The sequence below is a fragment of the Betta splendens genome, chromosome 16, assembly GCF_900634795.4.
Source record: "Betta splendens chromosome 16, fBetSpl5.4, whole genome shotgun sequence".
In the NCBI taxonomy this organism is placed as follows: Eukaryota; Metazoa; Chordata; class Actinopteri; order Anabantiformes; family Osphronemidae; genus Betta; species Betta splendens.
Genome location: NC_040896.2, coordinates 7,935,671 through 7,963,457, shown reverse-complemented (window position 1 = coordinate 7,963,457; position 27,787 = coordinate 7,935,671). Strand labels below are relative to the sequence as shown.

The 27,787-nt window shown below is 46.6% G+C and overlaps 4 protein-coding genes and 1 long non-coding RNA gene across 10 annotated transcripts in view; 2 read left to right on the top strand and 3 right to left on the bottom strand.

Annotated features, from left to right (window-relative positions):
- The window catches only part of LOC114843679 (raftlin-like), a 115,628-nt gene extending 108,435 nt beyond the window's left edge, over positions 1-7,193 (top strand). For both annotated transcript variants that reach the window (XM_055503442.1, XM_055503441.1), the window contains exons 11-12: positions 2,069-2,144; positions 2,822-7,193. In XM_055503442.1, the coding sequence (XP_055359417.1) occupies positions 2,069-2,144; positions 2,822-3,304 (559 nt within the window). In that variant the 3' untranslated portion in view covers positions 3,305-7,193. The remainder of the gene's footprint in view (positions 1-2,068; positions 2,145-2,821) is intronic.
- A 2,524-nt stretch (positions 7,194-9,717) lies between these two features.
- LOC114843727 (vitelline membrane outer layer protein 1 homolog) lies at positions 9,718-11,559 on the bottom strand. Its single transcript, XM_029130543.3, has 4 exons — positions 11,306-11,559; positions 10,944-11,056; positions 10,402-10,719; positions 9,718-9,785 (listed from the first exon to the last, which is right to left on the bottom strand). The coding sequence occupies exons 1-3, from the start codon at positions 11,513-11,515 to the stop codon at positions 10,404-10,406; spliced, it is 639 nt and encodes a 212-aa protein (XP_028986376.1). The 5' UTR covers positions 11,516-11,559; the 3' UTR covers positions 9,718-9,785; positions 10,402-10,403.
- Positions 11,560-11,640: 81 nt separating this feature from the next.
- Positions 11,641-13,435, top strand: LOC121201725 (uncharacterized). Its single transcript, XR_005896802.2, has 3 exons — positions 11,641-11,770; positions 11,946-12,041; positions 12,837-13,435. It is a non-coding gene; the product is annotated as an uncharacterized LOC121201725 (long non-coding RNA).
- A 37-nt stretch (positions 13,436-13,472) lies between these two features.
- On the bottom strand, positions 13,473-20,478 carry brd2b (bromodomain containing 2b). Its single transcript, XM_029129948.3, has 12 exons — positions 20,319-20,478; positions 18,862-19,153; positions 18,568-18,705; positions 17,840-17,984; positions 17,356-17,519; positions 16,756-17,247; positions 16,515-16,643; positions 16,180-16,425; positions 15,840-16,093; positions 15,437-15,753; positions 15,153-15,278; positions 13,473-14,863 (listed from the first exon to the last, which is right to left on the bottom strand). The coding sequence occupies exons 1-12, from the start codon at positions 20,348-20,350 to the stop codon at positions 14,730-14,732; spliced, it is 2,469 nt and encodes an 822-aa protein (XP_028985781.1). The 5' UTR covers positions 20,351-20,478; the 3' UTR covers positions 13,473-14,729.
- A 270-nt stretch (positions 20,479-20,748) lies between these two features.
- Positions 20,749-25,606, bottom strand: tap1 (transporter 1, ATP-binding cassette, sub-family B (MDR/TAP)). 5 transcript variants are annotated; one of them, XM_029130178.3, is made up of 13 exons: positions 25,456-25,606; positions 24,657-24,989; positions 24,350-24,578; positions 24,144-24,258; positions 23,933-24,063; positions 23,657-23,862; positions 23,347-23,544; positions 23,086-23,214; positions 22,818-23,006; positions 22,549-22,722; positions 22,239-22,398; positions 21,890-22,026; positions 20,749-21,799 (listed from the first exon to the last, which is right to left on the bottom strand). In XM_029130178.3, exons 2-13 carry the CDS (start codon positions 24,975-24,977, stop codon positions 21,578-21,580), a joined length of 2,211 nt encoding a protein of 736 aa, XP_028986011.1. In that variant the 5' UTR covers positions 24,978-24,989; positions 25,456-25,606; the 3' UTR covers positions 20,749-21,577. The 5 variants fall into 5 exon arrangements, with proteins under 5 accessions (XP_028986011.1, XP_028986009.1, XP_028986012.1 ...); XM_029130176.3 differs by having other exon boundaries at positions 24,657-25,000; positions 25,456-25,598; XM_029130179.3 differs by lacking the exon at positions 25,456-25,606 and adding an exon at positions 25,269-25,438 and having other exon boundaries at positions 24,657-25,000.
- Between the last annotated feature and the right edge of the window lie 2,181 nt (positions 25,607-27,787).

The window sequence follows — 27,787 nt, the reverse complement described above, 5'->3', positions numbered from 1 at the left end:
CGGATATTGAATATATCTGAGTAATTTTCATTAGCCCCAACTTAAAACACTCATATCATGAATGTGTAGCAGCTTCTACCTGCAGCGTTTGCCTCAGTCCTCTGAGGAACTGGAACAAGGCTTAAATGATGCCCGTCACACTTTATCTGTTCAAGTTATTGTTAAAGGAGGCACATGGCAGCTTTTGAAAGAGCTTGACCTGAATCTGTGGCTCTTTGGGCTCAGCTTCGCAGCGAGCGCCTGTGAAAGTTTAAAGGCTCTGACTGTTTGTGGAAAATCTCTTCGGAGAAATGTAACGGCTGAGCCTGCGCTGAGTCAGCGCTCGCGGCTGTTATGAGTGTGCATCCGCTCATGGTCAAAGGTCTCGCATGTTCAGAGAGCAGAACATAAAGACTTTCCACATGTACAGACTCAGATATAGTAGCGGCATTTAAATCGAAGACCTTCATAATAAAACACAAAAACGCATTTAAATGATAAAAACATCGAATGCAGAACATAAAACAGTGAATAGGAATCAGAGGGTTCTGGTTTCACGCCAGCTCTGCTTTGATAACTCTAATTCATTGCTCTCCTGCAGACAGAGCTCCAAAGAGATTCATATCAAAGCATTTTCTAGTCTAAGTAATGTGAGAACAACTGCTCCATGTGCAATAATGAAGTGCGTGACGGAAGCGCCGGAGTCGGGTCAATCAGCGCCGCGTCTTCCACATTTATGCGCGTGTTGGTGCCAAATTTCCACAAAAAGCCCCAAACGTTGGAGGATTCCCCTCTGATTAGGACGCGAGAGCCAGAGTCGCAGCATCGTGGTTGGATGCATTCATACGTCGCTGCACTGACCGATAGTTCCCACCTCTGCCCGTCGTGTTTGCTGCTTTTTCATAACACAGCTGATTAATTACCTCCCTGTTTCATCCTTGATTTCTTTCTACCCTCCCTCCTTTTGCCTCTCTCCTCTTTTTCAAAATGCCAAAATGCAGCAGCACAACGCAGCTAATTAATCAGAGGCGGCCTAGATACGGCTCACGACGAGCTCGCCCCCCGTCTCAAAAGCATTTTGCTCTCAAATAATAGTGATGATTTCAAGTGAACAGTGCTCATCGTGTTTGTTGTTGCGGCGTTGACTCCTCTGTTCTTAAATCGTGGTGCTTCGCAGGCGGTGCTTCCTCTGGAGGGGTCGGATAAGTGTCAGTGATCTCACAACGTCTGAAATGAATGCTAACTGGCGCGCGGCGGCCTCTCCACACAGCATTAATTCATGTAGCTGTCTCCGAGCACGCATCCATGTTCGCCGCATTCGATTAATGTAGATGATAATTACATTTTGAGCCATTAACTACAGAAAATGTGAATCAGAGCAAGTTGGCACACAACAGAAAAACAAGACGGCTCAGACAAATGTGTTAATTACTGCAGGTACCTGTTGTTACTCCACAACAATAAATAATACATTTCCAGAGCTGCAGTTGATTTTTTAAGATGCAGACTTTTGATCTATTGCCGCATCATAAACTTTCTTTACATGAAAGGTTGAGCGAACAGCTTAACTCTAGACAACACAGCCTTCGTAGCACTAAACTTGTGTCATAAAGCGACGTAGAACAATGTATCTCCTAAAGTCACATCCAATACTAGCAAAAGGGAAGCAAAGCGAATAAAGCAGAGGCAAACAATAAACCTGTCACAAACCGGGCTGTCACACGCGATCAGAGCAGACAGGTAAACGCGAGCAGGCAGCTGGTTATCAAGAGCACGCCGCGCTTTGGAAGGAAGCGTGAGAGACAGGAGTGAATCTGCATGTGTGGCCGTGATTAATCTGCCAGCGTGAGTAAAGATTATCCTCCTCAGAACGCATGAGTGCGACATGTGCATGGGATGGAGGCGAGGACGGCGCTCTGAGAAGCAGGAGAGGTTCATATTCACCCATCCTGTAGCGACACGTGACTCCTCTCCCTGTTACACCAACATCGACTTCATCCTTTCATCATAACAAAATACCAAAAGCTTGTGTCGATGAGTGTTTCATTACAAATACAATCTTTTCAGTGAGTGTTTTTCTTTCTTCTAGTGATGGAAGTCTCGCCACCAAACAGATTGTTTTCCTGCAGAGGCCCGTCCTGGGCCGAAAGAGGAGGGAATCCAAGGTACACCGGTCTTTACTGAGCTAATGTCCCCCACCAGTCCACAGTGATTCACATTTAGCCTCTCTGCAAGCTCTGCACTAAACGGAAGCCTCCGTGTGAGATATCAGGATTCCATCGCCAAATAAAAAATGTGTTGTTTGCAGAAGCAGCGTTGGAAACGCTTTCTGCCGACCCTGACTAGAGGTGATAACCTTTAAAGCTAACCTTTGTCCAGAGCGGAATGAATCCACGATGATGCTTTCTGTGACCTGGATTTAAACTGCCATCACAACCTTGAATCTAATAGGCCCTAAGACTCTGGGAAAGTGTTGGCGTTAACAGTTTTCTTGCCCGTATCTCTCCCGTTTATCTCAGTTTTCGATATCCTCACAGTGCAGAGAACCCTGCAGACGCTGCTCGAGTAATCGAAGACATATTGCTTCAGATTGTTATAAATCTTTGCCTGTTTGTTTGGTCCGACTGAAGACCTTGAGGCCACTAATAATTTCTATCAAAATGGCTCCAATTTCCTTCTCCGTGGCTGTGAGACTCATTTGAATAAGCTAGTTATCCCACAGCAGCATTGGATCCACTGGGATCCACTCTAAGCCCCTGTGTGATGGTTTGTCTGCAAAAGCATGTTTGAGCTTACGATAGTCACGATGCATTCCATTAACATACAAATGCCATTTTCCCAGAAACTGATCTTCAAGGCCCGAAGCAAGTCCAACAAGAACTGCGTTAAAGACACCGCGAAAAACAAGAAGAAAAAAAACAAGACGGACAAAGACGCAGACGATCCCAAAATTCTAGATGACAGAGAAAAGGCTGAAAAGGACGACAAGAAGAGCAGCGATGAAAGGGTGAACTCAGCAGACGTCGAGTCAGCGAGAGAAAATGAGACATCAGAAGAAAGGGAAGTGAGGTGTGCAAAAGAAAGAAAGATTGATGGCGGGGTTGAAATCAGCATAGTGACTGTCAGCGAGAAAGATGGAGGACCTGAGACGAAAGACAAAGCAGCAGAAGAAGCAACACTGGATGAGGAGAGATCAGAGGAGAATGGAGAGCCCGTAGAAGTGCAGGACGTGGCAGAAGCTGTGGCGGAGAGCGAGACCAAAGACCGGGAGGACGAGGGCGCAGCGGAGGCTGCGGTGGAGAGCGGGATAGAGACGGATGAGTAGGAAGACGAGGGTGGCGACGGCGGGATCAAAGCCCACCGAGAAGAACGGGCCATGAGACGTGGCAGAGGTCCAGGAGGAGCCCGGCGCCGTCCAAGGCGTCCCCCGTCTCCCGTCCCTCGTCCCCCGTCTTCCCGTGCCCCTTCCCCTGTCTCCCGTCCTCCCGTCCCCCGTCCTCCCGTCCACCATCCCCCGTCCTCCCGTCCCCCGTCCTCCCGTCCCCCGTCCTCCCGTCCCCCGTCCTCCCGTCCACCATCCCCCGTCCTCCCGTCCTCCCGTCCCCCGTCCCCCGTCTCCCGTCCTCCCGCCCCCCGTCCTCCTGTCCCCCGTCCTCCCGTCCCCCGTCTCCCGTCCTCCCGTCTCCCGTCCTCCCGTCCCCCGTCTCCCGTCCTCCCGTCTCCCGTCCTCCCGTCCCCCGTCCTCCCGTCCCCCGTCTCCCGTCCTCCCGTCTCCCGTCCTCCCGTCCCTCGTCTCCCGTGCCCCGTCTCCCGTCCTCCCGTCCTCTCGTCCTCTCGTCCCCCATACTCCCGTCTCCCATCCTCCGTCCCCCGTCCTCCCGTCCTCTCGTCCCCCATCCTCCCGTCCTCCCGTCCTCTCGTCCCCCATACTCCCGTCTCCCATCCTCCGTCCCCCGTCCTCCCGTCCTCTCGTCCCCCGTCCTCCCGTCCCCTGTCCTACCTCTCAACATCCCACCAGCGGGTTCACTGCGCTGGACGGCGTTGGTCCCCGCGGCTGCAGCCTTCCCTCAAGCCCATTCCCCACAGCTTGGCACAGTGTAGCTGCACAATGATTCCATGTAACTGCAGACATCAGTCCTACTGTATAACTACACATATGAATGTATATACGTGAGACTGGGATGTCTGGAGCAGGACAGGCGACGCAGAGGCACTGGAATAACCAGAGGACAGATACGAGCTGAGTGGATCCCTGGACCATGAAAGTCCTGCTCAAAACTGAAATCAAGTAAAATCAGTTCATGCAAACGCAAATGAGTGATTTGTGGATTTTTTTCTTATTTGTAAAAGCTACAGATGTTCTGTGGCGCTGACCAAACTGGAGGAAGCCGTGGTATTCGTTTGCTGTGTCACAACATTGACTTTTATTTCATCTCCTTCGGTTCAGACGTCAAATCTGAGCTTATTGTAAGTTGTTGGTTAGCGCAGATGAACTGAGGCCTCGCGTGTGAGCAGCAGGTCTGTCTGAGGAGCCACACATTAACCCTGTGAGCGATTCCTCTGAGCGTCCATGCAGGGACCATGCGGTCCTTCCTGTGCCTGTGTCGCATGCTGTGATGTGGGGCGTTCAGGCACAGGTGACGCCACAGGCGTTCGTTGCGACAGGCAATCCAAAGGCGGGGGGAGATAACTGTTTACGTGGAGCTTCACAGAGAGCTGCTAATCAGGAGCTCGGAGCTCACCTTCGTCAGAACGGCTCAGACTCAAAGCGAGGTCGAGCCCAGCGTTTGCGGCTTCACTTAAGCGTACTCCTGCAGCGGTGTTTGAATTCTTAACAAAGCACTTATCGCTGTGGAAACAAGGTCACGCTGCGCGGCCTTGGTTACGTATCAAGGCCAGAGCTGACGACACGAAGAGGTCAAAGGTCAGAGAGAGCGACGGCACAGCATAAGGAAGTCAAATCAACGGAGGGGAGAGGTTCATTCAATGGGCGTCTCTCGCCCCTGTTGTGACCGCCCCCATTATTTCACCTCTGCATCTTGCGAGGCCTCATTCGTGACAATAACGAGTCGTAATGTGCCGCTCCGTGGCGTCGTAGCGTTCATTCACAACGGCCGAGCGGAGGGGGAGGGGGGGGGGGGGGGGGGGGACGCTCCTCGTGGAGTTCTCATTAGCTCACTAATGGATTTTGTCGGTGGGGGATCTGTCAGAAATCATGCATTTATAATGGAGGTCACTGCAGGGGGAGATATTGACAGCAAAGCACCTCAACATGTCAAGCAAATAGCCTTCAGATTAAAGGTGATGTCATAGGGAGTCATTTGCACTGAGGACAAAAAAAAGCTTCGTTTTCTAAAGAAACAGCACGAACCTCATCATGAACATTCACACGAACCAGGAGCTGAAACTACCTACTCTGCTTTACACACATTTGATTTGTAATAATTTGGATTCCGTGTTCATTGAGAATGTGACACATGACCAGCTGATGAAGTCAGTGTGTCCTTGTGCACATGGAACTCAGTTACACAGACGTGAGACTGGATAAGTGCATTCTGGGGGATTCGTCCTCGCGCCGCTGAGATTTGTTTGGTTTTCGTCTTTTCTTTCAGTGTAAAAGTGGCACATGTGTTTGTGTAGAGTAGGATCTGAAAGTAACTGTGACCAGTTTAGCCTTATTACTATACTGTAAATGACCCACAGTCTGGTATTAGTACTGGCCTTTAGAGGCGCCATGATTTACGTGTTACATGTTTGTTCTAGTCACACGGGACCTTTGGCTTCAGTCAGTGTTGGTATTTTGAAGCAGTTCTTTCCTGTTTTATTACTGAATTCCGTCCATATGAAGGTCCTGCGTTTGGGATTCACAGTATTTTGGAGGTGTTTTGAACATGTTTTAGTTCCTGTGGACTTTCCTGTGTTGCCACTGCTGTTTGGCTAAAGCTAAAGCTAGCTATAATGTACTGACTGATGCTTCGAGCTACCTCCTGAGGCCTCTTGTTGGTTTTAGACTGAGGGGTCACCAGACCTGTGTGTTTAGGGTCATCGCTAATGGCACATAAGGTCAAAGGTCACGTCTGATTGACAGTGGCTTTTCCACAGCTGTTCACATCTGCGCAGCCACGTAACCAAGCTATGAAGTCATATCATAACATGCGTGTGGCGTTTTCTTTCCTGTTTTAATTCTCTCGGCCGCTTTCAGCTGCTGGATGTCTGCGCTTTAATAAGCACTTATTGTATTCATGAAATATTCGATGTTGCCTCTTGCATCAGCTGCTGGGGAGCAAATGAGCTGTCACGCGTCTGTCAGAACATGACAAATATGAATTATGAAGGCAATATGAAAAGACAGCTTTCGGTCGCTGACCAGATCTTCAGAAATGTTTAAGAAATTTCCCAATTCCTGGTCAGCTGATCTTTTAGTTTTCATTCTCTCTGTTGAAATGTTCATTCTCATTCGCCTTTTTGTAACTGTATATTTGTTCCATCATTCCTGCCTTCCTCCTTTGTGTTTTTTTAACAGTGTAACTCTTATTCCCCCTGACATCCTGTGAGAACAGGTACAACTGCAGGAGGAGCGTGGAGAGTGTGCGTTGCTTTTCCTCCCGCTTGGTTCCAGTTGCACATTCACAAACATGGCCGATCGTGACCTGTCAGACGTTGAACCCGTGCCTGTGTTCTCCATTAAACCTGGGGGTTTAGACCTCCATCTCCTCCTGATAGGGGTCGATTGGTGGCCTGCACAGAGTGCTGTACACCCTGGAGTCTGTGGTTAAATGTTTTTTCTTTTTTTTTAACGACAGGCAGACAGTGTGACATGCAGCTCAGAGAGGCTCACGTTGAGGGTAAATGTGCATTTCCAGGTCATTCAAACCTTCCTGCGTGACGCTGGTAACGCTGTAACGGTTCATTTCCTGTGCGCTACTATGATGTGAACCTCGGAACAGGACGCCGTCGGTTCTTTGTGTTGTCATTGTAGCTCGCTCTGAAACCTCTGAAAATGTGTTCTTGTTTTTTTCCGTTGCTTTTTTTATCCCTCGGCTGCCATCTTGAATGTTGACTATCTTTGATCATGAGCTCCTGTCACTTGCATAGCATTGTTTGCTATCAAGCAGGAAAAGCATTGTCTATCTTTGCCCTCCCGACTACGTTCCACATTCCTGTTGTTCATGACATCTGTACAATTTGTATATTATAAAATGATTTATATTTAATTTGTGCGTGTCCTTGCTTCTGTTGCAAATAACAGAAACACAGGGTTTGTTTGTTACGGCAGCTGCTATTAAAAGTGAATTAGTTGCTCAGGCACAAATCTTTTCCTGGAATTATCCCTTAGCACTAGATTAAAGGGGATTAAACTGTCCTAAAGAATGGCTGGATTATCACAACAGATTCTGATTAATGGTCTGTCACTCGACTAATCCATTAATGGACTAATCATTCAGACTCTTCTTCTTGAGGAAGTCAAACGTACGCAGACCTGCTGGTATCATTTTTAAGGTATCCGCGCGTCTCCCGTCTTTATTTTCTTGGGCACAAAGCAACAAGAACTACAGCACGACCCGGTCTCACTGGACCAACAAGAGGAGGAGTCTGTGACCAGCACAGATGAAAAGTCTAAAATATTAGTCATTGCAGCTTTAATGTTCCACTACAGTGTTGAAATGTGGAAACAACATGAGAAGTGAAAAACCGCTAAAGGGGAACCTGACAAACACAAGGAACCCAGAAAGAAGACTCCTCCAGCTGCACCTGCACCTCGAACACCCTCATCGGTCCAAGCTCTGTGTCATTAACCAGCAAAAACAAGCCCCTAGAAATGTTTTAGCGTTGGACAAATGTGAAAACTAAATGAAAAATAAAATGACTACCTCAGTCCAGTGAACATGGTGAAAATACAGGAATAAGCTGAACGCTGCAGGGAAATGAGAGTCATAGACACAAACCATAATTTCCCTGAGAGGAAGGATTGTGTGTGTTTTTTTAAATCTGCTCCATCTGGTTATTACCTTTATTACTGGAACCTTATAAAATAGATCATGTTTATGGCTATTGCACTGTGACATCATAACAGTGCCATTCATTACGCCCTTACACCCAAACAATGAAATTCAGACTCAAAACTGGAACTTATGCATCAAACCGCGACTGGTTCGCGCCGTTGCGACCCTGAGGTGGTTATGAACTGAACTATATTTACAGTCCAGTCAACACAGCCTGTGATCTGGGCTCTAACGTATGAGCTTGGAGCCCAGGGGAGTGTAAGGTCATTAAGAGGAGGCTTTGCCTTCAGCCAAAAACCACAAACACCAAATCCATTCTGCTCACAGTAGGGGGCACTAATGGTTCTGGAGGCAGCTTAGGGACCACAAGCAAGCTGCTGCGCTGGCCCAAAACACACCGCGCCTCTGCTTTGGATATTAAACCCAGATATTGCATCCGTTAGCGTCTAGGACTCAAAGGTAATAGTACACGCTGCTGCTGAGGGCAGCAGGTTTGAAATGATGAAGTCCCTTTGTTTAAATGACAGGAGAACAGGGGCTCGGAGCCGCGCGGAGGGGTGGAGCCCAGTGATCAACGTTATTGAGCTGATTGATCTGGAATTCAGACGAAGTCGGGCTGTGTTTGTAACGCGGTGTGTTGTGGTCCCACTGACACAGCACTGTCATCTAGTGGACGTTCAAGGCCTCGAGTGCTGTGAAGGATGTGAAAGATGTGAAACAATAATCCAGTAATTAGAATCCAAGATAATATGTTCAAAGAGCCAGCGAACCCTCATGTAGAACCTCACTGTCTTCTAAACCACTTTATAAAACATTTTTCTTTTTATTGATTCCATGTGAGTCTCTTCACTAGTTCCATTCATTCAGTTTATTGATCGTGACTCGTGTAATCAGGCTGGGACTCATTCACTAACTTGGAAAAGACATTTCGGCTTCAACAATGTAAACATTTCAACCTACTGTAAGTCTACAGTAAATTACCTGGACCACGTCAAACATGCTTCTCGGCCCCTTTGCTGCTTTTTGCTGCCGTTTTGCTTCTTTGAGCTCCACCCTCACGCTGCTTCCTCCTCCCGTCAGCCCGTCTGCTGCTCATATTAGCGGATCCATATTCCAAGCAGACCACCAAGTGCACTTGAGCCTCTCACTCCAGTAAGTACGTTTTGAACTTACATGCAGATATGAGGTCAGTGCGAGTGTATTCATTACGGTGACAGCGAGGCCCTGCGTATCTGTGATCGCTCTGCGTTGACGCTGCCAAATCGTCTAAAAACCATTACTGCTGCGTTTGATAACGTCCTCCAGTTCGCTCCCAGAAAGCCTCCGCTCCGTGTTAGCAGATTAACTGCTCAGCCATTAATTAACACAATTACCTCTGTGTGTGCCAATCGCTGTCTTATCAACCTTTGTCAGGCCTTAAACTGCAAATTAATTAATGCTCCTTCTCTTGTCATTTCTTAATTACCTTCGTTCCAGCAGGAATTGTGGGAAACGCCTCCGTCAGCAGCTCGCTTGTTGTCGTGACTTTGCTTTGAGCTCCTTGGTTTGTTACAGGATGTGAAAACACGCTGATGGGAGGTGAGGAGAGCGAGACGCGACGCAGGCGAGGCCTTCGCGTCAGGAAACCACGAATTCAGCCTCAAAATGGGTTTTGGCCAAAAACTTTGATCTGAACACACATTTAAATGAATGTAATCGAGACACTTCGGGTTCTGGGAAAACAATACAACGACCATCACAGTTCAGGAAGCATTTTATTAATTGTCGTAGATCAACCGGATCAAGTTCCCCATCTAACAATCACTGCAAAAAGCACAAGGCAAAATGTTAGAGTTGAATATTTACAAAGCAACACAAATTTTTATTCATGTCACAGATTTTCAACGTTCTTGCAAATTAAAATATTAGTGTTGATGAGGACACGCGTGACTGAACTCGAGGCTGATGGAAACAGCACTAACAAGTCAATGAGGCAAATCATGAGAGTTCTGTAATAATTTCATAATTAGCAGACACCTGCCTGATTGAACCGTGTTTAATATTCACCTCATGTTTGCTCTAATCATGAGCTTGTTGATCGTCTGCGTTTGTGCTTCCTGCCTCTCGTAACCCATTTGCGGGAGAGGCCATAGCATTTCCAGCGGCGCTGAGCCGTTCCTCAAGGAGCCAGGCCTTCAGGCGTCCTCGTGTGGAAGCGCCAGGAGAAAGTCTCCAAATCTCTCCACGTAATGAAGAGTTCAGGCTCAGACACTCGACTGGCTGCGATTCGGAAAACACTAAACACACCTGTGTTTGTGGGAACATACACGTTCTCCCAGCACGTTCCTACTCTGTTCATCCACTGTTCATCCTGTCATCCAGTCACTAACATGACGTGATGATTAAAGTCTACCTGCCTTTGCCCTGAATGAGGCCTTACCGTTATTTGGCCTCCTGAGACCTCACACAGCAGTGGAAGCGCACGTCGTTCAGGCTGGAGTCGTCCAGGCCGTACTGGTATTCCTCCATTTTGGTCTCGATGCCGCAGATTCCTCCGTCCTGACACTCGTGGCTCCAGTGGCCGTACTCGCCCCACTCCGTGCCGGGCGCCTCCAGCGTCGGGTTGCTGCTGCAGCGGAACTTGATGTTGTTGACGGCCGTGTCGTCGCCGAACAGGCCCTGATGAGGCTCCACGCGGATCTGGAAGGCGCTGAGGACGCCGCTGGGGCAGTACTGAGGCTGCGACCACTCACCGAAGCTGCACAGGAGAGGAGGAGACGCAGAGAAGGAGGATCCAGATGTGCAGCGGAAAAGTGGAGTCACTTCAACATCTGAACCCCTGGTTTACGATCCAGGAACGAGCCGAGCTTTCATCTCCACTCTAAATAACAGAGGAAAGTGTCGGCCTCCAGCTTCATGGAGCCTTTCATGTCTCGTGGACAACACCTTCTAGTCAACCTGCATTAGACAGTGAGGACTTACTAGCCGGTGTGGGACTCAATGGAGTACAGGAAGTTGCGCTTCCCGTCTTTGGCGCAGATGAGTCGGATCCCGTTGAGAGCGGTGTCGTCTAAGCCGAACTGGTTGGGTTCTACCTGAGGGAGCAGCAGGTCGTTCAGTCGTTCACAGCCAGAACAGCGATGGAGAAATACTCATGGGAAGTAAAAGCCCTGCATGAATGTATTTATACAGTCTCCATCCTCTGTGTATTATCCTCAGGATGAGGCCACATCAAGATCAATGTGCCTACGGTTTCTGATAAACAAGCATTCATTCAGAAAACTGAATAATTGTTAATTAGCTGTTTTTTTTCATCCTCAGTGGGTTCTGGTGAGTGATTTTACCCTGACACTGAAGCCAACAGCAAAGAAATCTTCCGGACACATCTCGGGCCAGGTCCAGTTGCCGAAGCTCTCCCCGTTGCTGACAGTGAGCAGAGACCTGTACTGTCTGCTCCTGAAGGCGGAGCCGGCGCGCTGCAGGAAGGTTTTCTCCTCACACAGACCACCGCACATCACGGCCAGCGCGGCCACAACGGTCCACAGAGTCGTCATACTGGCAGCGGAAACGCCGAGCAACAGGTGCCGCTGGTCCCAACGCGGGGCTTTTATAGCGTCTGCATTCGGCGTGAATCATTGACAGAGGGACAGTGTGGCCTGGGAATCAACAGCTGCTGATGGATAAAGAAAAGAGGTCAGAAAGGGGTTTTCTGCAAAACATCCATAGATGCTACTGTACACGACGTAACGCGACAGAACGTTAGCATCTGGATTTGTCTCGGCTGGACACGAAACAGGAACACAGTCACAGTAAAAGCTCTTTCTATCATCTACCACCAGCATGTATTAGACTTTAATTACACACGTGTGTAGTTGACATGTCTGTGATCAGATTATGTGGACAGGTTCTAATCTGATTACAGTGAGGGGGATGAAGAGTTTTGGATTTTTAATATTTGTTTGTTGTTTTTTTTTCTCCCTGCAGGTTTAACAAACCCACTCAAAGGCAGAGGACGGGGTTTTATTTGTCATGGTGGAATGATCCCAGTCAAAGAATCTCTTTCCCATCTACAGGTTGAAGGTAAATCCTCACCTTGTGCTTCAGAGGCTCTTTTCTAACCTTGTTCCTGCAGTTAGTCGTGACCGGGAACTGTGGGTTTGGTGTGTTTTCTCCTGGTTACAGCTCTGCTCACCAGTGGACTTGTGTTAGTGCATATGCATTTACAGCATGTGTCAAGTCTGCAGGGCCCAGTTCACGCATTAACAACAGCATGTCGCATTCCCACGAAGCCGTTTATCTCCCTGTAGGTCGGGAACCTTCAACTGTCGACGGAGAAAGTTTTCTTTTACCTAAATATTTAGTGGAAACTGTTTGAGAAAGTGGACTCGTTCACCGTTGATACCTCTACTTTCAGCAGAATCCAATGACATGTTGTAATGCGACATCACTGCATTTTGTTGAATTTCTTTTGACAAAAACCATAAAAGTCCTTGTCGGCCTGAAGAGCTGGAATCAGACCTTAAATAAAATGAATACTGGAATTTCTATCTGCTAACTATCTGCTTCCATTCAAATCAATGCTGCGTTTTAAATTTTTGATGTTTGGAATCTGAACTTTTTTCCCCAAAGGTACGACCCTCCTCCACGTTAAAATGTGCAATTTCATCCATTACTGTGAAAATAATTCGATTGTCAGCAAAGCCAAGCACATGCAGAGAACAATGGCAGCAACAAGCACGATTCACTGATCGGCCTGAGTCCAGAGACGTCATAATGTGATCACAGGCTGCTGACACCAAAGGGTTAATAAATACACAAGCAAGAGATCAATGCTGATTTTTCCTTTCTTGTGTTTGCATTTCCTTTGACACACAGAACATCATACCTCGGGATTTGACTTTCTGGCCTGTGAAAGCTCCAATCCTCCCCAGGATCACAGCAGCAGCAGCAGCAGCGCCGCAGGCACATGAACAGCCTGACAGACGGTGAGGAGGGAATCACACATGCAAAGATAACGTCAACATCCTCAAAAGGTGCTGAGTTTGAACAGAATGTGTTAATGTGAGCCTGCATGGAATTACATAACAATTAAATATAGAAACTACTTCAATGTTTGCTTATGTATGTCTGAAAAAAGCAAAGTCTGTTTTACGTTCATGTAAATTAGTCTGTTTTACTTGACCACGTACTATATAATAAGACATATATTTGACCATGTACTAAAGCCTGTTCAGGCCTACAGTAACTACAGTAGTCACGGTCAATCTCAACATAACTAACTAGCGCCACCTGCTGTTCCAGATGGCACGTGGCGCCACAGGGAAAGTAGTTTGTAGTCATTTGTTTTGTAATATAACAGAAAAACATTCTAAACATAAGATATCAGCCTCATTTTACAATAGGGAATAATTTATTTAACAGTTGTCAAATGAATGTTTGCTTCTGCGAGGCAGCAACGCTCTTCAGTAAACCAAGTTAACTGGAATAATAAATAATGGCAGGTAAAAAACATAAGCAGCAAATCCAGTTTAATAATATAGAAGCATCTCATCTTTCACTGCACATTCAACAGTTTCCACTACGCACGGGTTATGAGGATTTTCCTGGAGCTTTAAGAAACTTATAGCATTTCTTTTTTTCACTTTGTTCAGGCAAAACTATCTGTTCCAGTAAGTGCAGAGCAGCGAGGAGATCTCACAAAGAAATCTTAACTAAGTTTCAAGAGCTACAGATGCCGTTGAGACACGGTGATGCTATACTTCACATGATGAGGAGGTTCACGTGGACCTGGAATCTGATGACATTCAGCAGCCTGTGGTCAGCGTAGAAGAAACACACTTAAATTACACTTTAAAGTAAGAAACTGAAGTGAGAGAATAACAAAGCAGAACTAGAAGAACTGGTGAAATACTGAAGACAGACAGTACTAGTACAATTGGTGCTCAGAAGACTCATCAGTCTTCAAATGTCCAGCAAAAACAAATTATTTGTATTGATTAAAAATCAATACAAACTGAAAACGTATGAAACTTCCACTAAGTCATCAACTCACCTTGTTTTCCAAAGACAACAGGCTCTTACAAAGATCATGATGTCAAACAGAAATGAGTCAGACCTCAGTGTAATCAACATTACATTTGAATATAGTGATTACTATAACTTAGCTTTATTTACTGCTCAACATCTCAAACCTGATGAACAGCAGAAAGAAACATCAACATGTCAAAACCCAGCTAACCATTAAAAGAGATCTGGATCATTGTGGCTGACTGATGTAAAATGAACTGCGGCAAAGGGACAGCAAGGCTTGTGACCAAGAAGGATGCTGGTTCAAATTTCATACAACATCTGAGGAAATGGGAGTAAAGAAATCAAATAAATAAAGACGCTTCCATTGCCTCGTCAGAGGACACAGCATAAGGCCAGCCGACGCAGATCTGGAGCAGGACCCATCTTTCCACATCCTCCGCTTCCCTCTTCAGGGGATCTTCATAAAATTCTTCTTTATAAAAGAAACATAAATTATACAAGTATTTACAAAGGGAAGGAGGGAGAAACCAAGGCATTTATTGTTTGGGTTCTACGATTATCCACGGAGACGTTTCTTATCCCTCTGTTCCACATTCAAAACTTTTTAGAGTCTGCTTAGTGTTTTTGTTGTGGTATCTAATATCTCAGCCCACTACTGGTTCAGGGAATGTTGTGTCCTGGGCCAGCCCAAGTCCCTGAGTTATTAGTGCTTTCTCTCTCTCAGCCAGTGTAAGCATCTCAACTCGAGTCTGAATCGCTGGTGTCTGAGGATGAGGAGGAAGAGGAGGAGGACGAGGATGAGTCAGAGCTGGAGCTGCTGCCGCTGAGGCGTGACGGCTGGGTGTGCGTCTCTACGGCGCTGGGCTTCTCCGCTGAAGAGAGGAGAGGAAGACACTCAATAAATCTGGACTTTTTTTGTTCCGAATACACCAGATGCTGTAGGCAAAAAGTCACTAAAGTCAAGTGTCAAACCTAAGGATTGGCTGTTTACTAAGTAGTGACCTTTTGCAGGACACTTTAAATATGAACCGTATGTGGTTATTAAACTTCAAGCATCTGCATTGTACAATATTCAATAAATGCCAGGCAGTGATTTGTTGAATTGTTGCATATTAATGGTTGCAATATAAGTGTATGTGGGCCGATGATGTGGGAGCTCACCTTTGGGTTTCGTCGGTTTCTTGACAGAATTGAGTTGTCCACTGACGTCCTGCAGCCGCCTCTCCAGCTCCCGCCTCTTCTCCAGCGTCAGCTCCTCTTTAGACTTGCCAACAGCACCTTTCTTTACTGCAGCCATGGAAAAAATGACATGGCTCTGATAAACGCGATATGTACTGCACATCAGAGGTACTAACTATATTTAAAAGGCATAAAATCAAGAAAATGACCATAGGACACAGTCATGGCAGTAAAAACCTCCGGAAAGTGATGGATAGTTGGCTCACCCAGCTCTCCATAAGGTTTACGAGGCTTCTTCCTCAGACAGGTCATGACGTAGCGCTCCAGCTCTTTGAGTGTGGATGGTTTGAGTGTTTCAAAGTCAATCTCGATCTCCTCTGGGTTGGTGTCCCTCAGAGACGGCTCCCTGGACTGGATGATGTGGACCACGCGGCCCAGCTTCTCTCCTGGGAGCTTGTTAATGTCGAGGCTCAGCTGCCGCTTCTCGTCGTATGACATGGGCACAATCTCCTCTTCTTCCTCAGAGTCATAGTGCGGCAGGATGGAAGGAGCCACTGGGGGGTAGAACGGCTTCTTTGTGGACCTGGGGGGGCATAAGAGATTACTTTGGTTATTATCAGCAGTGAGCCACTGTCAGAGGAGGAGGCAAAGAACTGATCCAATACTAACTTGCTGTTCTTGACGCTCTTCTTCCCCTGGCTTTTCTTTGCCTGGGAGCCACTTGCTTTAGCAGACTTGCTCTTCACCGTCTTACCGGGCATCTTCCATTCTTCAGAGCCAGCTCTGCTTTTACCACTTCGACTTCTTTTATCGAGCTTCTTCTTTTTTTTCTTCTCTTTTTTCTCCTTCTTCTCCTTCTTTTTCTTGGGCTTAACAATGGGGCCTTGAGAGAGGGCAGCCAGCTGCTCATGCACAGCACGGAGCTGTGGGAAGAAGTAAAAATGATTATTAATTAAAAATGTCAACAAAATGCATTTCCAATAAAATGTCTTCTTATGAAAGCACTTACTTGTGTGCACACCTGGTCCTGCAGCTCCGCCAGGCGGTGTGCTCGCTCTTCTTCACTGTCTGAACTGGGACTGCTTCCACTCTCTTCACTCTCACTGGTTGGATCGCTCTCAGAGGTGGAGGAAGACGAGGAGGAGGAGGATGAAGAAGATGAGGAAGAGGATGTTGGGTGGCCAGTCATTGACATTGTTGTGTGATCCACGTGTGGTTCATCTGGCATCTTAGCAAAACGAAACTCAAACACATCCTGTTAGAAATAAGGGGAGGAAGTGAAATAAAGACTTTATTTGCAGTCTGTTCCGTGGCCCAGAAGAGGAACTGGGTGCCTTTACGCACCTGCAGTTTCCGTGCCATACCCACAACATCGTGGTCAGGTGGGTTGTACTTGTAGCAGTTAGAAAACATAAGTCTGACATCGCTGGCAAACTGCTGAGCGTCCCTGTATTCACGACAGTCCATCTTCCTCTGATGAGAAATTTGAAAACTTCAGTGCATCAGACACATACATTATTCATTTCTTCTTATATTTTGTGTACATTCCAAAAAGCAAATTCAGTAATATAATCTATTCAAGTACCTTGATGGTGCTGAGGTCCATGGGGCACTTGATGATATCATGATAATCATGAAGTCCCAATGCAGCTGCGTCCACAGGGGTGTAGAAAGGCCAGGCATACGCAGCATGTTTCTTTGACAACATGTCCTTCAGGAGCCCACTACAGTATCTCAGCTGAGGACTCAGTTTCCCCTTCCTTGAGGGCTGAGCCTGAACAGAATCAGGCAGGTCCTTCTTGGGGGGTTTGATGGGCCGCCCACTGCCTACTCTTCGTCCAGCACTGGCTGTCATGGGCTGAAGAAGAACAGGACCTCCAGGGCTCCTGACTAGGCTCATTCCAGGTGGAGAATCTAGGCTCATGCCCATAGAGATTGTGTGCATAGAGGTGTCGTGGACTTGACCCCCGTGTCCTCCCTTTCCCAGACCCACCATGTGTGTGGGTCCTGGCATGCCTACACTCAAGCCCATGGTGGAGGGGGTGGTGGTGTCTGCCTTACGTTTCACACCTTTTTTCTACAGAGACATTTAAAACAATAAAAATAATACATTATTATTAATATTATATGATACCCAACATTTTCCCAAGCATTTTCTAGTATTGTCAGCATCACGTCTTTGTACCTTGGTTGTTGGCTGTGTAGGGGGCAGGCCCATGATGTTGGCAGGAGGAAGGCTTTTGGTCAGCACAGTCTGAGGAGAGTTGGCCAACATAGAGTCTCCAGTGTCAGAGGAAGAAGGGGAGTAGGCTGACTGCGACACTGCTGGAACCTGCTGAGCTCTCGATGCTACGGTGGGAGGGTATTCAGACAAAGATTGATGTTTATACAAATTCTATTATAACTAAACACATGCAAAGCTTTTTATATACACCTTCTGTTATGAAGACTGCTTTGTAATTATTTTAAGGAAAATCTAAATTCTAAATGAGGATGAAATGCAGTTCCCATAGTTAGAATAAACAAACAAACAAAATAATAATAATAATAATAATAATAATAATAATAATAATAATAATAATAATAATAATAATAATAATAATAATAATAATAATAATAATAATAAACACTGCTATAAATTAAAACGCAAGATGTTGCCAATAACTCACTGTTGGATTTTCGACCTCTTCCTCTGCTGTTTTTGTTTCGAGGCGCTGGAGGAGAAAGCTCAACTTCCTCCTGTGGCATCTGAGCCACCTTCTGGAGAAAGATTTTTTCTAGGGACTGGGCCATGAGGACAATGTCATCTGTCGGCTACAAAGAAAACAATTCATTAATATTTATATTTAATAATTTAATATTAATATTTATAACAATAACTCACTGATTTTGTATAAGTTATTTTAGTTTAGAATCACTATTAATGCTCTAAAGACTGTATACGCTGATTCATTTATATACCAAATATAATAATAATAATAATAATAAATAATAATAATGCTTGGGTGGTATTTTTTAAATAAATAAATGCTAGAAAAACATTTACCATTGTTAATAATTAAAAAGCATCAAAATTTAATTATTTTCCAAAACTGTCCTGATTGAAACATTCTACTGCAGTCGAAAAGTGTTGCATTAAAAAGGATTGTAATCGCTTAATACAATAATTTACCTACTGTAATGCTGAAGCATCAGTACAGTATATGCAAGTCAGCACATGTGTTATTACATAGGACAACAGATTATCCCAAACAAGTTTATGTTTACAACATGTCAGGGGAACATTTTCCCACGGGAGATGCTTAAAAACCATCATCTCTCATGATGCAAAGACTTTTCCTGTCTCTAAAACTGTGTATTCAGCAAAAGCAGATCTAGACTTCACCTTTTTACTTACCTTGTTGTAGATGTAGCAGTTGGTGAACATTGTATTGAAGTCCTGTATGCATTCACTTGCACTACGGTAAAAGTTGTTCTCTAGACGCTTTTTGATGGTACCCATGTCCATGGGCTGTTTGATAATTTTATGGTAATCCTGAGAAAGACCAAATTTGTGTATTTTTAAATTATACAGTATTTAGTGTTCTTATACATTAACTATTGGGCGCGCAAACTATTGCATCTTTCCTTCAATATCTGAGTCTGGATATCATGAGAAACAAACATAAATAAGAGTCTGAATTTGACTTACGGGTAAGTTAAGTCTATATGCGTCCACAGGCTCATGGAAAGGCCAAGCAAAGTGGTGCCTCCACAGAGACTTCTTCAGGGTTTTCTGGAGGTACTGGAGCTGGTTGGTCATGCAGCCGGGCCGGCTGGGATCCTTAACTGGAGGATGGGGTGGGGCCGGTGGGCCTTGGGGCAGTGAATGTGGCAGAGAGGGGCTCTCAAAGTCCTCATACAGAAGAGAGGGTTTGCGAATGCGCTTGCTAGATGTATTGGTGTGCTGGTCCATCCCGAGAGTGGACAACCCAATCAGAGAACTAAAGTGAGACAGAAAGAACAGAACCACAGAGCTGAAGAATGTGGAAAGCTACGTGTCTGCAGAAAATTACACAGCAACAAAGAAATAAAGTCATTTAAGCTCAAATTTTTGAATTAGGAATTTGTGCTTCGCTAACTCATGCAGTAAACTGAACACCAGAGGAAAAATAAAGTCTGAACAAAGATAAGAATAAAATAAAAAATAATACACTATACTAGTAATACATTTGACAAAAATAACATTAAAGATAGGAATAGAAAGTTAGTTCTAGCATTAACTGAATACTGTTGCGTTAGTAGCAGTGTAGTGGATTTTGAAATACAACAGTACGAGTACAAGTAAAGCTGAAAGCGTGTTTTTATTATTCATTCTTTCCATGAAAAGCAGACGGTGTGATTTAACAGCTGATCGCGTGGTGAACGCCCCGCCCTCCCTGTTTGTAAACACCGCCTCACAACGACAGACACGAACGACGGGGGCGAGGTCTGCCTCAAAAGCAGAAACCTGCGTGTAGCGGGCCAGCTTTATAAAAGATTAAAACACTAATCTGTCGGTCCACGCGAGTCATTTAGTCACAGCCAACACCACAAATGTTCGCTAGGCTAATGCTAGCAGCCTGCTAGCTAGCGGCGCTGGGCAAACAATAACAACCGCGCACATCTAACGCTGACGCTTATCACACCGAACGCAGCTGGTCCCGGTGCCGACAGAGCCCGTCGGGCTCAGGGTCGACTCGGCGTGCATTAAATATCAGTTACTCTGCGCAACAGTCACATGAGCTGAGAAATTAGCGTCAAGCTAGCAGGGTGTCGGTGCAATGAATGACCTGAATGACAGAAGCCCGGCGGGGAGCTGTCGGCTGACCAGCCGCCGGGGCTGCAGCTGTCATTTGCGCTTCTTGTGCCAGCTAATGTCTGGATCTGAATGCTGGAAGTAGAGACTTTAAGCTACGGTGCTAACGTTAACAACAGTTCTGTAGAGCGAGTGCTGCCGAGACAGCCTGCCGTTAACGCTAGCTAGAGCTAACGGTCTGTCTCAGCGTTGTTACCGGGGTGGATAACGTTAACAATAACGCAGCAATATGACGGTTATAAAATGAGTCCGTAATGTGAGATTGCACAACCAAATTTCCCATGTTTGATCTAAATCAGCGCGGATATTACCTGTCGTGAGTCGGATTGCCGACCGCTTCCATCAGTTGAGGGCGGAATGTTGTTATGATCCAATTTTCCACCGCTGTTGACGCTACACTTCCACTGAACCACCACCGAGTAGCTCCGCAATGAAATGGCGCCCAGAAGCTTCCGTTTAACCCTATATAAACCTATCACGTGGCAGAAGAGCGTATTTCCCGTGACGCAGGCAATCTTTCCTTCGCTCTGATTGGTTGTGGGCAGACGTCTGTCACACAACACGCTTCAACTGCTTCATTCTTTACATTTTACTTTTGAATTGCTCACCCCATGTTAAAGGGCGCTTGAAATATGATTATTTGCAGTAAAGTCAGAAACTGTTTGAAACTTATTTTTATGGTTATGTTACGTATGTTAAGGCTCTTATAAGTTTTAATTTATAAAATTAAAACAACGTGAATAACATTAAAATAACATGTTTAATAAGGTAACTTTGCAAAGCCTTAATATGTTAAAGCATTTAAATAAAAACAAATCACAACATAGGGAAATGTGCATCAATATTTACATCAAAAATGTACAATAATAACATGTAGAAACATTCTGAATATCACAATATTCAGATTGTTAAATGTAGCCAATTATCTACATGTAATGTAACAATCTAAGTACAATGATTGAAGGTTTGCTGGTTCGGGCTGGTTTCAGTAGCACCTTGCACAGTAGCTGTGTGTAAGTGAATAAAAGCAACGTGGATTGGTTAGAACTGCTACTGTATTGTATATGAATGAAGTCCTATTTACTCCCAAAGCTTGCATGACACAAAGAAATACTGGACCGATTTAAAATAGACTGCACTCTAGGATTCTGATCTGCAGGAATCATGAGGGAGCTGGTGCACGTCCCAGTTAGAATGTGACAGTTCACCAGTCTCGTATAAACAGATGTATAAAGAGTCAACGACCAAAAAAATAACTGAAGTAAAGAATTACATAGAACACAAAACGCCAGCCAGGGTTCGTGCTAGAACCTTGGTACTGTCAAGCAGAAGTGCAAATGGTCCCCACCATAGGGTTTCATAGAATCGGTTTCGCTGGAACATTCAGGTTTAACACCTGAACTAATTTACAGGCTTATGATTGGAAGTACTTCAAACAATGTGGAGGAAAAAGTCTTAAAACAGGTAAAGCTATTTACACTTATAGTGCAAAGTGTAGTCCTAAAGGCATTTGTACCGCAGACGTAACCAAGGTAACCAATGGAGTCAATCAGAACCAGCTCCCAACGGATCACCGCGTGTCCTCTTGTGGACGGCGGAAGCCTCTATTCTGCTTTTCCACCAGATCAGCATAAAGGCCGCGGTTTCCCATCAGCTCATGGTGACTGCCCTGCTCCTTCACCACCCCGTCGTCCAGCACGATTATGTGATTGGCTTTCTCCACAACACTCATCTTGTTGGAGATCAACAGCACAGTGCAGTCCTTGCTTTTCTTCAACAAGGCTTGATTGATCTGTTGAGATGAAACATGGATTATTGGCAAATGTGAAAAGAAAATCGTACGATTTGCAAACACCTGGGGGAGTAATGGGTCATTTCCCACCTGGAATTCATTCTCTGTGTCCAAGTCACTGGTGGCGTTGTCCAATATGAGGATTTTAGGATTTCTAATGAAAGCTCTAGCAATGGCAATGCGCTGCTTCTGGCCTCCAGACACCTGACCTCCCTTCTCCCCAGCATCTGTCCAATGGAACAACACAATGTTACTGTGCTCATCCCTGGGAACTATCACAAGTTCAATTTCAGAATGGGTTAAACCTTTAAATACCATATAAACATATGTTTATTGTTATTAGGGATTCAAGACACTAAGTATTGGGCTTCCAAGTATGAGTGCCGTGTCACTGAGCAGACATGAAATTTTAAACTTGAACATTATTTGTGGAGCAAACCTGTGTCGTATCCTTTTGACAGCCCCTCGATGAACTCGTGGGCACTGGCCAGCTTGGCAGCCGCGTACATCTGCTCGTCTGTGGCGTTGTCGCAGCCATACTTGATGTTCTCCCGGACAGAGCGCGCAAACAGCACACAATCCTGGCTCACCACAGCAATCTACAAACACGGGGTGAAGAGCGAACATCGGCGGCTGACGTTAGCTTACAGCAGAATGAAGCCAGGCCGCCACTAAAACACTGGATAAAGTCTCCAGCATCCTCACAATCCGACGTGCAGCCTTCAGTGCAGAGTCATGTGACCACCCACCTTGTCATGCAAATACTGGTCTTTGTAGCTCTGCAGTGGTTTTCCATCCAGCAGAATCTCTCCTCCCTGTCGGTCGTAAAACCTCTCCAGCAGCTTGACACAGGTGGACTTTCCAGATCTGTTTCGACCCACGAGGGCTGTGATTTGGTGCGGCTTCACCTCAAGGGACACGCCCTGTTGAGTGAAGGGGATACGATTCACTGGTACAGAGTCTGATGGGATTCAATTAAAAATCTAAACACAATAACACTGTAAACATGCTAACATACCTTCAGCACCTCTGTCCCCTCCGTTCCAGAATAGGAAAATTTAACATTTTTAAATTGAATGTGTCCATCAAAGCGTTGCGGGGCCAGCGTTCCCTCCGCCGGCGTTTTTGGTTTCCGATCCAAATACTCAAACATCTTCTCAGAGGCACCGATCGCCTTCTTCACCTCAGGGTAGTAACGCATGACAGCCTGGAGGAGGAGCAGTAATGCAGCCCCTTCAATTTGCTGAGTAACAATGTGATTCTTTGCTTGATGGCTGGTGGCTCACCTCAACAGCAGAGGCAAACTGCAGCTCATACAGGACAAACGACACCAGGTCTCCACTGCTAACAGCACCTCCGGTCACAAGGGTCCCCCCGTAGTACAGAATGCACACCTTCAGGGCCAGCGTGGTCATCTGGAGGAAGGTAAAGGGTCGCGTTAACGAAATACAAACCACATTAATGAACAACAAGGCCAGAGTAGGAAGGACAGGTCCGGTACGTGGGTTTGTTTCTCCTCTGTGTAAGGTAAGCGTCCTTTGACTCACGCTGCTGGCCCACACTGACGCCGCGTACGCCACTGCTTCCTGCTTGTTCAGCGCGTACGTGTCCTCCAGGCGCTGTCGGTACCGCTCGGTCTCCCCGTCCTCGTTAGCAAAACTCCTCACCGTCTTTATGGAGGAGAAGGTCTCTGTGGCCACCTGGTTGGCCTTAGCCAGAGACTCCTGAACCTTAGCAGCGATGGTCTGAAGCGTGGATAAAAAAGTAATCTACCAAAAGCCTGCTACGGGTTCTGCTAATTCATGTGTAACTAATGCATTGTGACGAAAACTCCCTTGAACATAAATATATTCGTACCTGGTGGAAGTGCCCCGTGAGCTCAGGTATGACCCAGATGATGGGCAGCCCCATGCAGGTGAGCAGGGTCATCTTCCATGACTGGGTCACCATGAAGAACAGCAGGAAGCCGAAGCGCGCCGTGTACCACATCAGCAGGCTCAGCTTTTCACTCAGCGCCTCGCTCATGTCGTTGGTGTCGGTGGTGATGCGTGACACCAGTTCACCTGAGGGCAGCGGTTCAGGTCATCCAGCTGTTCAACATCTGCACATTTCTGCCCGCGTCGGCCGACTCACCTGTCTTACTCTCGTCAAAGAACGCGATCTCCTGTTTCAGCACGGCCTGGAAGACGGCGCCCTGCACTGAGGTGTGTATGAGGCTCATGGTGATGTTGTACGTGAGGTCACACACGAACTCAAGCACTGCACTGCAACGCAGCCAGTACCAGGTTACTATGTAATACCAACACAAGGGCGTCATTAGAAGCTCAGACCATCGCTGCGTTACCTGGCAATGGTCATCAGTGTCATGACTGTGATGGCCTCTGTGAACGCATCAGGTGCTTCTTCGTTTATGATCCAGTCGGCCACTCGACCCGTGTACTGCGGGACGGCCATCTCACCTGAGGTGTCATTAAGGTGAAGCGTCAGCAGGCAACAAGCACCACGTGAGGGCAGACGACATGCACCGCACCGCACCGCGGCCTCGCTCACCGTAGGAAGACAGGACAACGAGCGCCAGCACGAAGGCGAAGCGCCCCCCGTAGGGCCTCATGTACCCCAGCAGCCGCTCCAGAGCGGAGCTGGACGCCTTCTGGGCCGGCGCGCGCGGCGCCTTCCAGAGCCGCGACGAGATGCTCCGGCCGCAGGAGAGCAGCAGGGACGACGCGTAGCGACTCCAGTAGAGCCAGGCCACCGCTGTCACCACGTAGCCCTGCAGCAGCTGGAATCAGACCGCCACCATCAAACGGGCTCCTGGTTCTGGATTCTGCACCTTCACTGCAAAGCAACCAAGACCTACCCTTTCCCAGGAGTGCCACCCCCACAGCTCCTCCACCGCGGGGCGCCCCAGCCCCCAGAGCAGCGTGACGTAGGCGGGGAAGTGGAAGCACAGCACCCCCACGCTCTGGAGCCCCTGGGAGCTGCGCGTGCCCGCAGGACTTCCGGGGTAGCTCAGGGCCACGAGGACGAGCAGGCACGCGCGCAGCAGCCCCCCGCCCCACAGGGCGAGGAAGGGGTGGGGGAGGAGCAGGGGTGAGAGCTGGGCCAGGCGGACCGCGTGCACCACGCACGCGTCCAGGCACACGACGAGCGGCGGGAAGAAGCAGCTCATCTTCTGCATAATGCACAGCTCCTGCAAAAGCACTACGTCACAGAGGGGTTCTTTCAAACTTTGCAACTTTATAGCCACGATTCGCTTGGTGGTTTTACTTTCTGTTTGCTGCCTTACTTTCGTTTTCACCAACACAGCTGATTTCTTTGAAACAGTTGAGACCAACACTGAGGCAGCCGAACGCGAACACAGCAGCAAAAGCTCAGAAATACGACGATAATATTCTTATTCTGGCCGTTACTACGCTGGATGACGTCAGCGAGCTGTTAGCTTGCTAAATGCTTGGTAAATGCAACTTACGTTTCCGGGACCAGGTCGCTTCACTGTCGCAGGTGTTTTAGACTCGGCCTAAAGCTGGAACCCGCTTTAAACGGTAACAAACAAACAAACTGTAGGACTTCAGCGGATCCGGAGCAGCAGCCTGTTCACACGTCGACCGACCGAACCACGGCTCTAAGCGAAACCGAAACCTAACGAGTTTAGGTACCTGCACAGCGGAAAGTCCCCAGTGTGCCCGGTGGTGGGCGGAGAACGTCACACACTTCCATATGGACGCACACGTATCAAGTCAACGTCCATCATTCACAACCTGCTGTAAAGATGAGTTCGTATTAAATAATACAGAACGAAGAAGAAGAAGAGTGTTGTAGTCACTCTGCAGCTCCAATACGTCCAACAGCGACACCCGGTGGCGAGAAGCGGTCACTGCCGCAGCGGTTTCATCACTGCTTATATAATAAATATCATTTTTATTACTATTCGTAAGCAACAGAGCATTTGACTTTATTTTGAGGAACTTCCATTGCGCAGGGTGCGACAGACCTACTCCCCTAAGATATGCATTTATGAAATATAATTGACAAATCAAATATAATGATAATACTACTAATAATAATAATAATAATAATAATAATAATAATTATTATTATTATTATTATTATAAATCACAATAATGATTTAAGGTGTTTTTAAGTCAAAACCAATTTTACAGACTAGATGCTACATAGTTACACATTAGGTGGAGGTCAATGAAGCTGACACTCTACTGGTCGTATTAATGTGATAAATCTGATCATTAAATAATAAAAAATACAATAAATATGGAGGAGTTGACCCAATGTGTTGAAAATAACCATTAGGACCCCAACACAGGTGCATATAAGGCCCTTTAAGACAAATGAGACACCGACATGAACTTTAAACATGTAACAGCTTCCTTCCTTTCCTCTCATGTTAGAAGAATAGGATGAGCAGAGCCGTAAACATTCGGGCTATTTTAAGCTGCCTCGTTAGAAGCTACAATAAAGTCTTCAGTGTCTCCTAATAGTGAACAGAAAAGTGTGATCTGGCTAATGTTTACACATTTGACCTTACTTTTATACTTTTAGGATCAAAAGCAAAAACCCAAGACTTATCCACTTATCTGTATCTATTTAACTCTAATATAACTGAGATGGATTAACAGCCAGTGACCGAACATCTGGTCTGGATGGAAGCGACGCACCTGCCGACGGTTTCAAACGTATCACACTGTGTTAGCAAACAGTTTTCGCCTGTGCGAAGAATTAGGCGTATGTGATGTCAGCGGTGATTAGCACCGTTATGAGCTACGTGCCAGGCTGTTAAGCCTAGTTTTACTTTAGCTTTAGCGCATCTGGACTTGAACCTGTGGCTGAAGCATCAGTGATAATTAGGCAGTAACTGTGTACATTTAAAGCTGAGGTTGCCTGAGTCGGTTTGGGCTGTTGATGGGGGAGTTATGGGGTCACTTGGACAAACAAAGGGTTGGCAAATAAAATAGGTAGCTTTTAAACAGCAGCCTTAACAAAAGTTGTCTTTCACAAAAAAGGTGATGCCAAACACAGTTAATGCATTTTTACCTTTCAGTAACTGCTGCGTGTCAGCTTCAGGTACCATTTTACTTCCTGCAATCAAGGCTTTTTTTAGCCATTGCAGCAATACAGGATATTGGTCTCCATCCAAAACCCACCAATGACTCCACAGACCTGAGACCTGTGAGTTGAACCACATGTCATCTGGTGAGTGTGGGTTAGAGCCGCGTCACCATGAGACTGAGTTTGGAGAGCAAGGTTGAAGTAGTGACGACTGTAACAAATGCTCTTCCCCACAGCTTCTTGCGTTGAAGCAAAACCCGCAGAAACAGCTGAGGACGGACGGAAAGCGAACGTGAGCAAGCGGTTGTGACCAAGCAGCCGAGAGCGATGGACCCGAGGTGCAGCTCGAAAGCCTGCAAAAAGGCATCGAACCGACTTTACAGTAAAATGGATGAAGAGGCCTGGAAGAAAGTGTTGGGTGAGTTCTGACAGCGCATGAACTGGGCCCAGAGAAGACTGGACAGAGCAGGACAGGTCCACTGTGACTCTGGAGAGATCTGTAGCTGCGAGTCGCAGTCCAGAAGGTCGGTTTCGCTCCGCAAAAAGATGTTTCCGTCCACGTTGGGGATCAGGGAGAGGTCTGTGCTCAGCCGGGCCCAAAACGCATCCCAACGGAACCATTCAGAGCAAAGCACCAAGCAGACACAAAGGAAGGCCCGTGAAGCCTCCGAGCACAGGGTCCTGAGGGGGTCTTGGAGGGTTTACGAAGGTTGTTCCTATGGACAGGAAAACCTGTTTAATGACTACATGAAACGAGGACCACGGACGGTGGATGCACAGCAGGAAACGGTTTTACTCAGCTCACGTTAATCCATCACATGAAGCATGGTCGTATACAGAACACCGTGAGGACAGAGTCAGGAGCGTCGTTGCATCAGCTCAGCCTTTGATGTTATTGGTGAGGGAAAAATGTAAGAGAGACTT

Coding starts and splice junctions, on each gene's coding strand:
- LOC114843727 (XM_029130543.3), bottom strand. CDS start 11,515: ATGACGACTCTGTGGACCGTTGTGGCCGCGCTGGCCGTGATGTGCGGT. Junction 11,057..11,305: donor CTGTTGGCTTCAGTGTCAGG/GTAAAATCACTC, acceptor CTGCTCCCTCAG/GTAGAACCCAACCAGTTCGG. Junction 10,720..10,943: donor ATTGAGTCCCACACCGGCTA/GTAAGTCCTCAC, acceptor TCTCCTGTGCAG/CTTCGGTGAGTGGTCGCAGC.
- brd2b (XM_029129948.3), bottom strand. CDS start 20,350: ATGGAAGCGGTCGGCAATCCGACTCACGACAG. Junction 18,706..18,861: donor CATATAGACTTAACTTACCC/GTAAGTCAAATT, acceptor GGTCTTTCTCAG/GATTACCATAAAATTATCAA. Junction 17,248..17,355: donor CTACACAGCCAACAACCAAG/GTACAAAGACGT, acceptor ATGTCTCTGTAG/AAAAAAGGTGTGAAACGTAA.
- tap1 (XM_029130176.3), bottom strand. CDS start 25,516: ATGGAAGTGTGTGACGTTCTCCGCCCACCACCGGGCACACTGGGGACT. Junction 23,545..23,656: donor TCACGGGGCACTTCCACCAG/GTACGAATATAT, acceptor TCCACGCTTCAG/ACCATCGCTGCTAAGGTTCA. Junction 21,800..21,889: donor ACACAGAGAATGAATTCCAG/GTGGGAAATGAC, acceptor TCATCTCAACAG/ATCAATCAAGCCTTGTTGAA.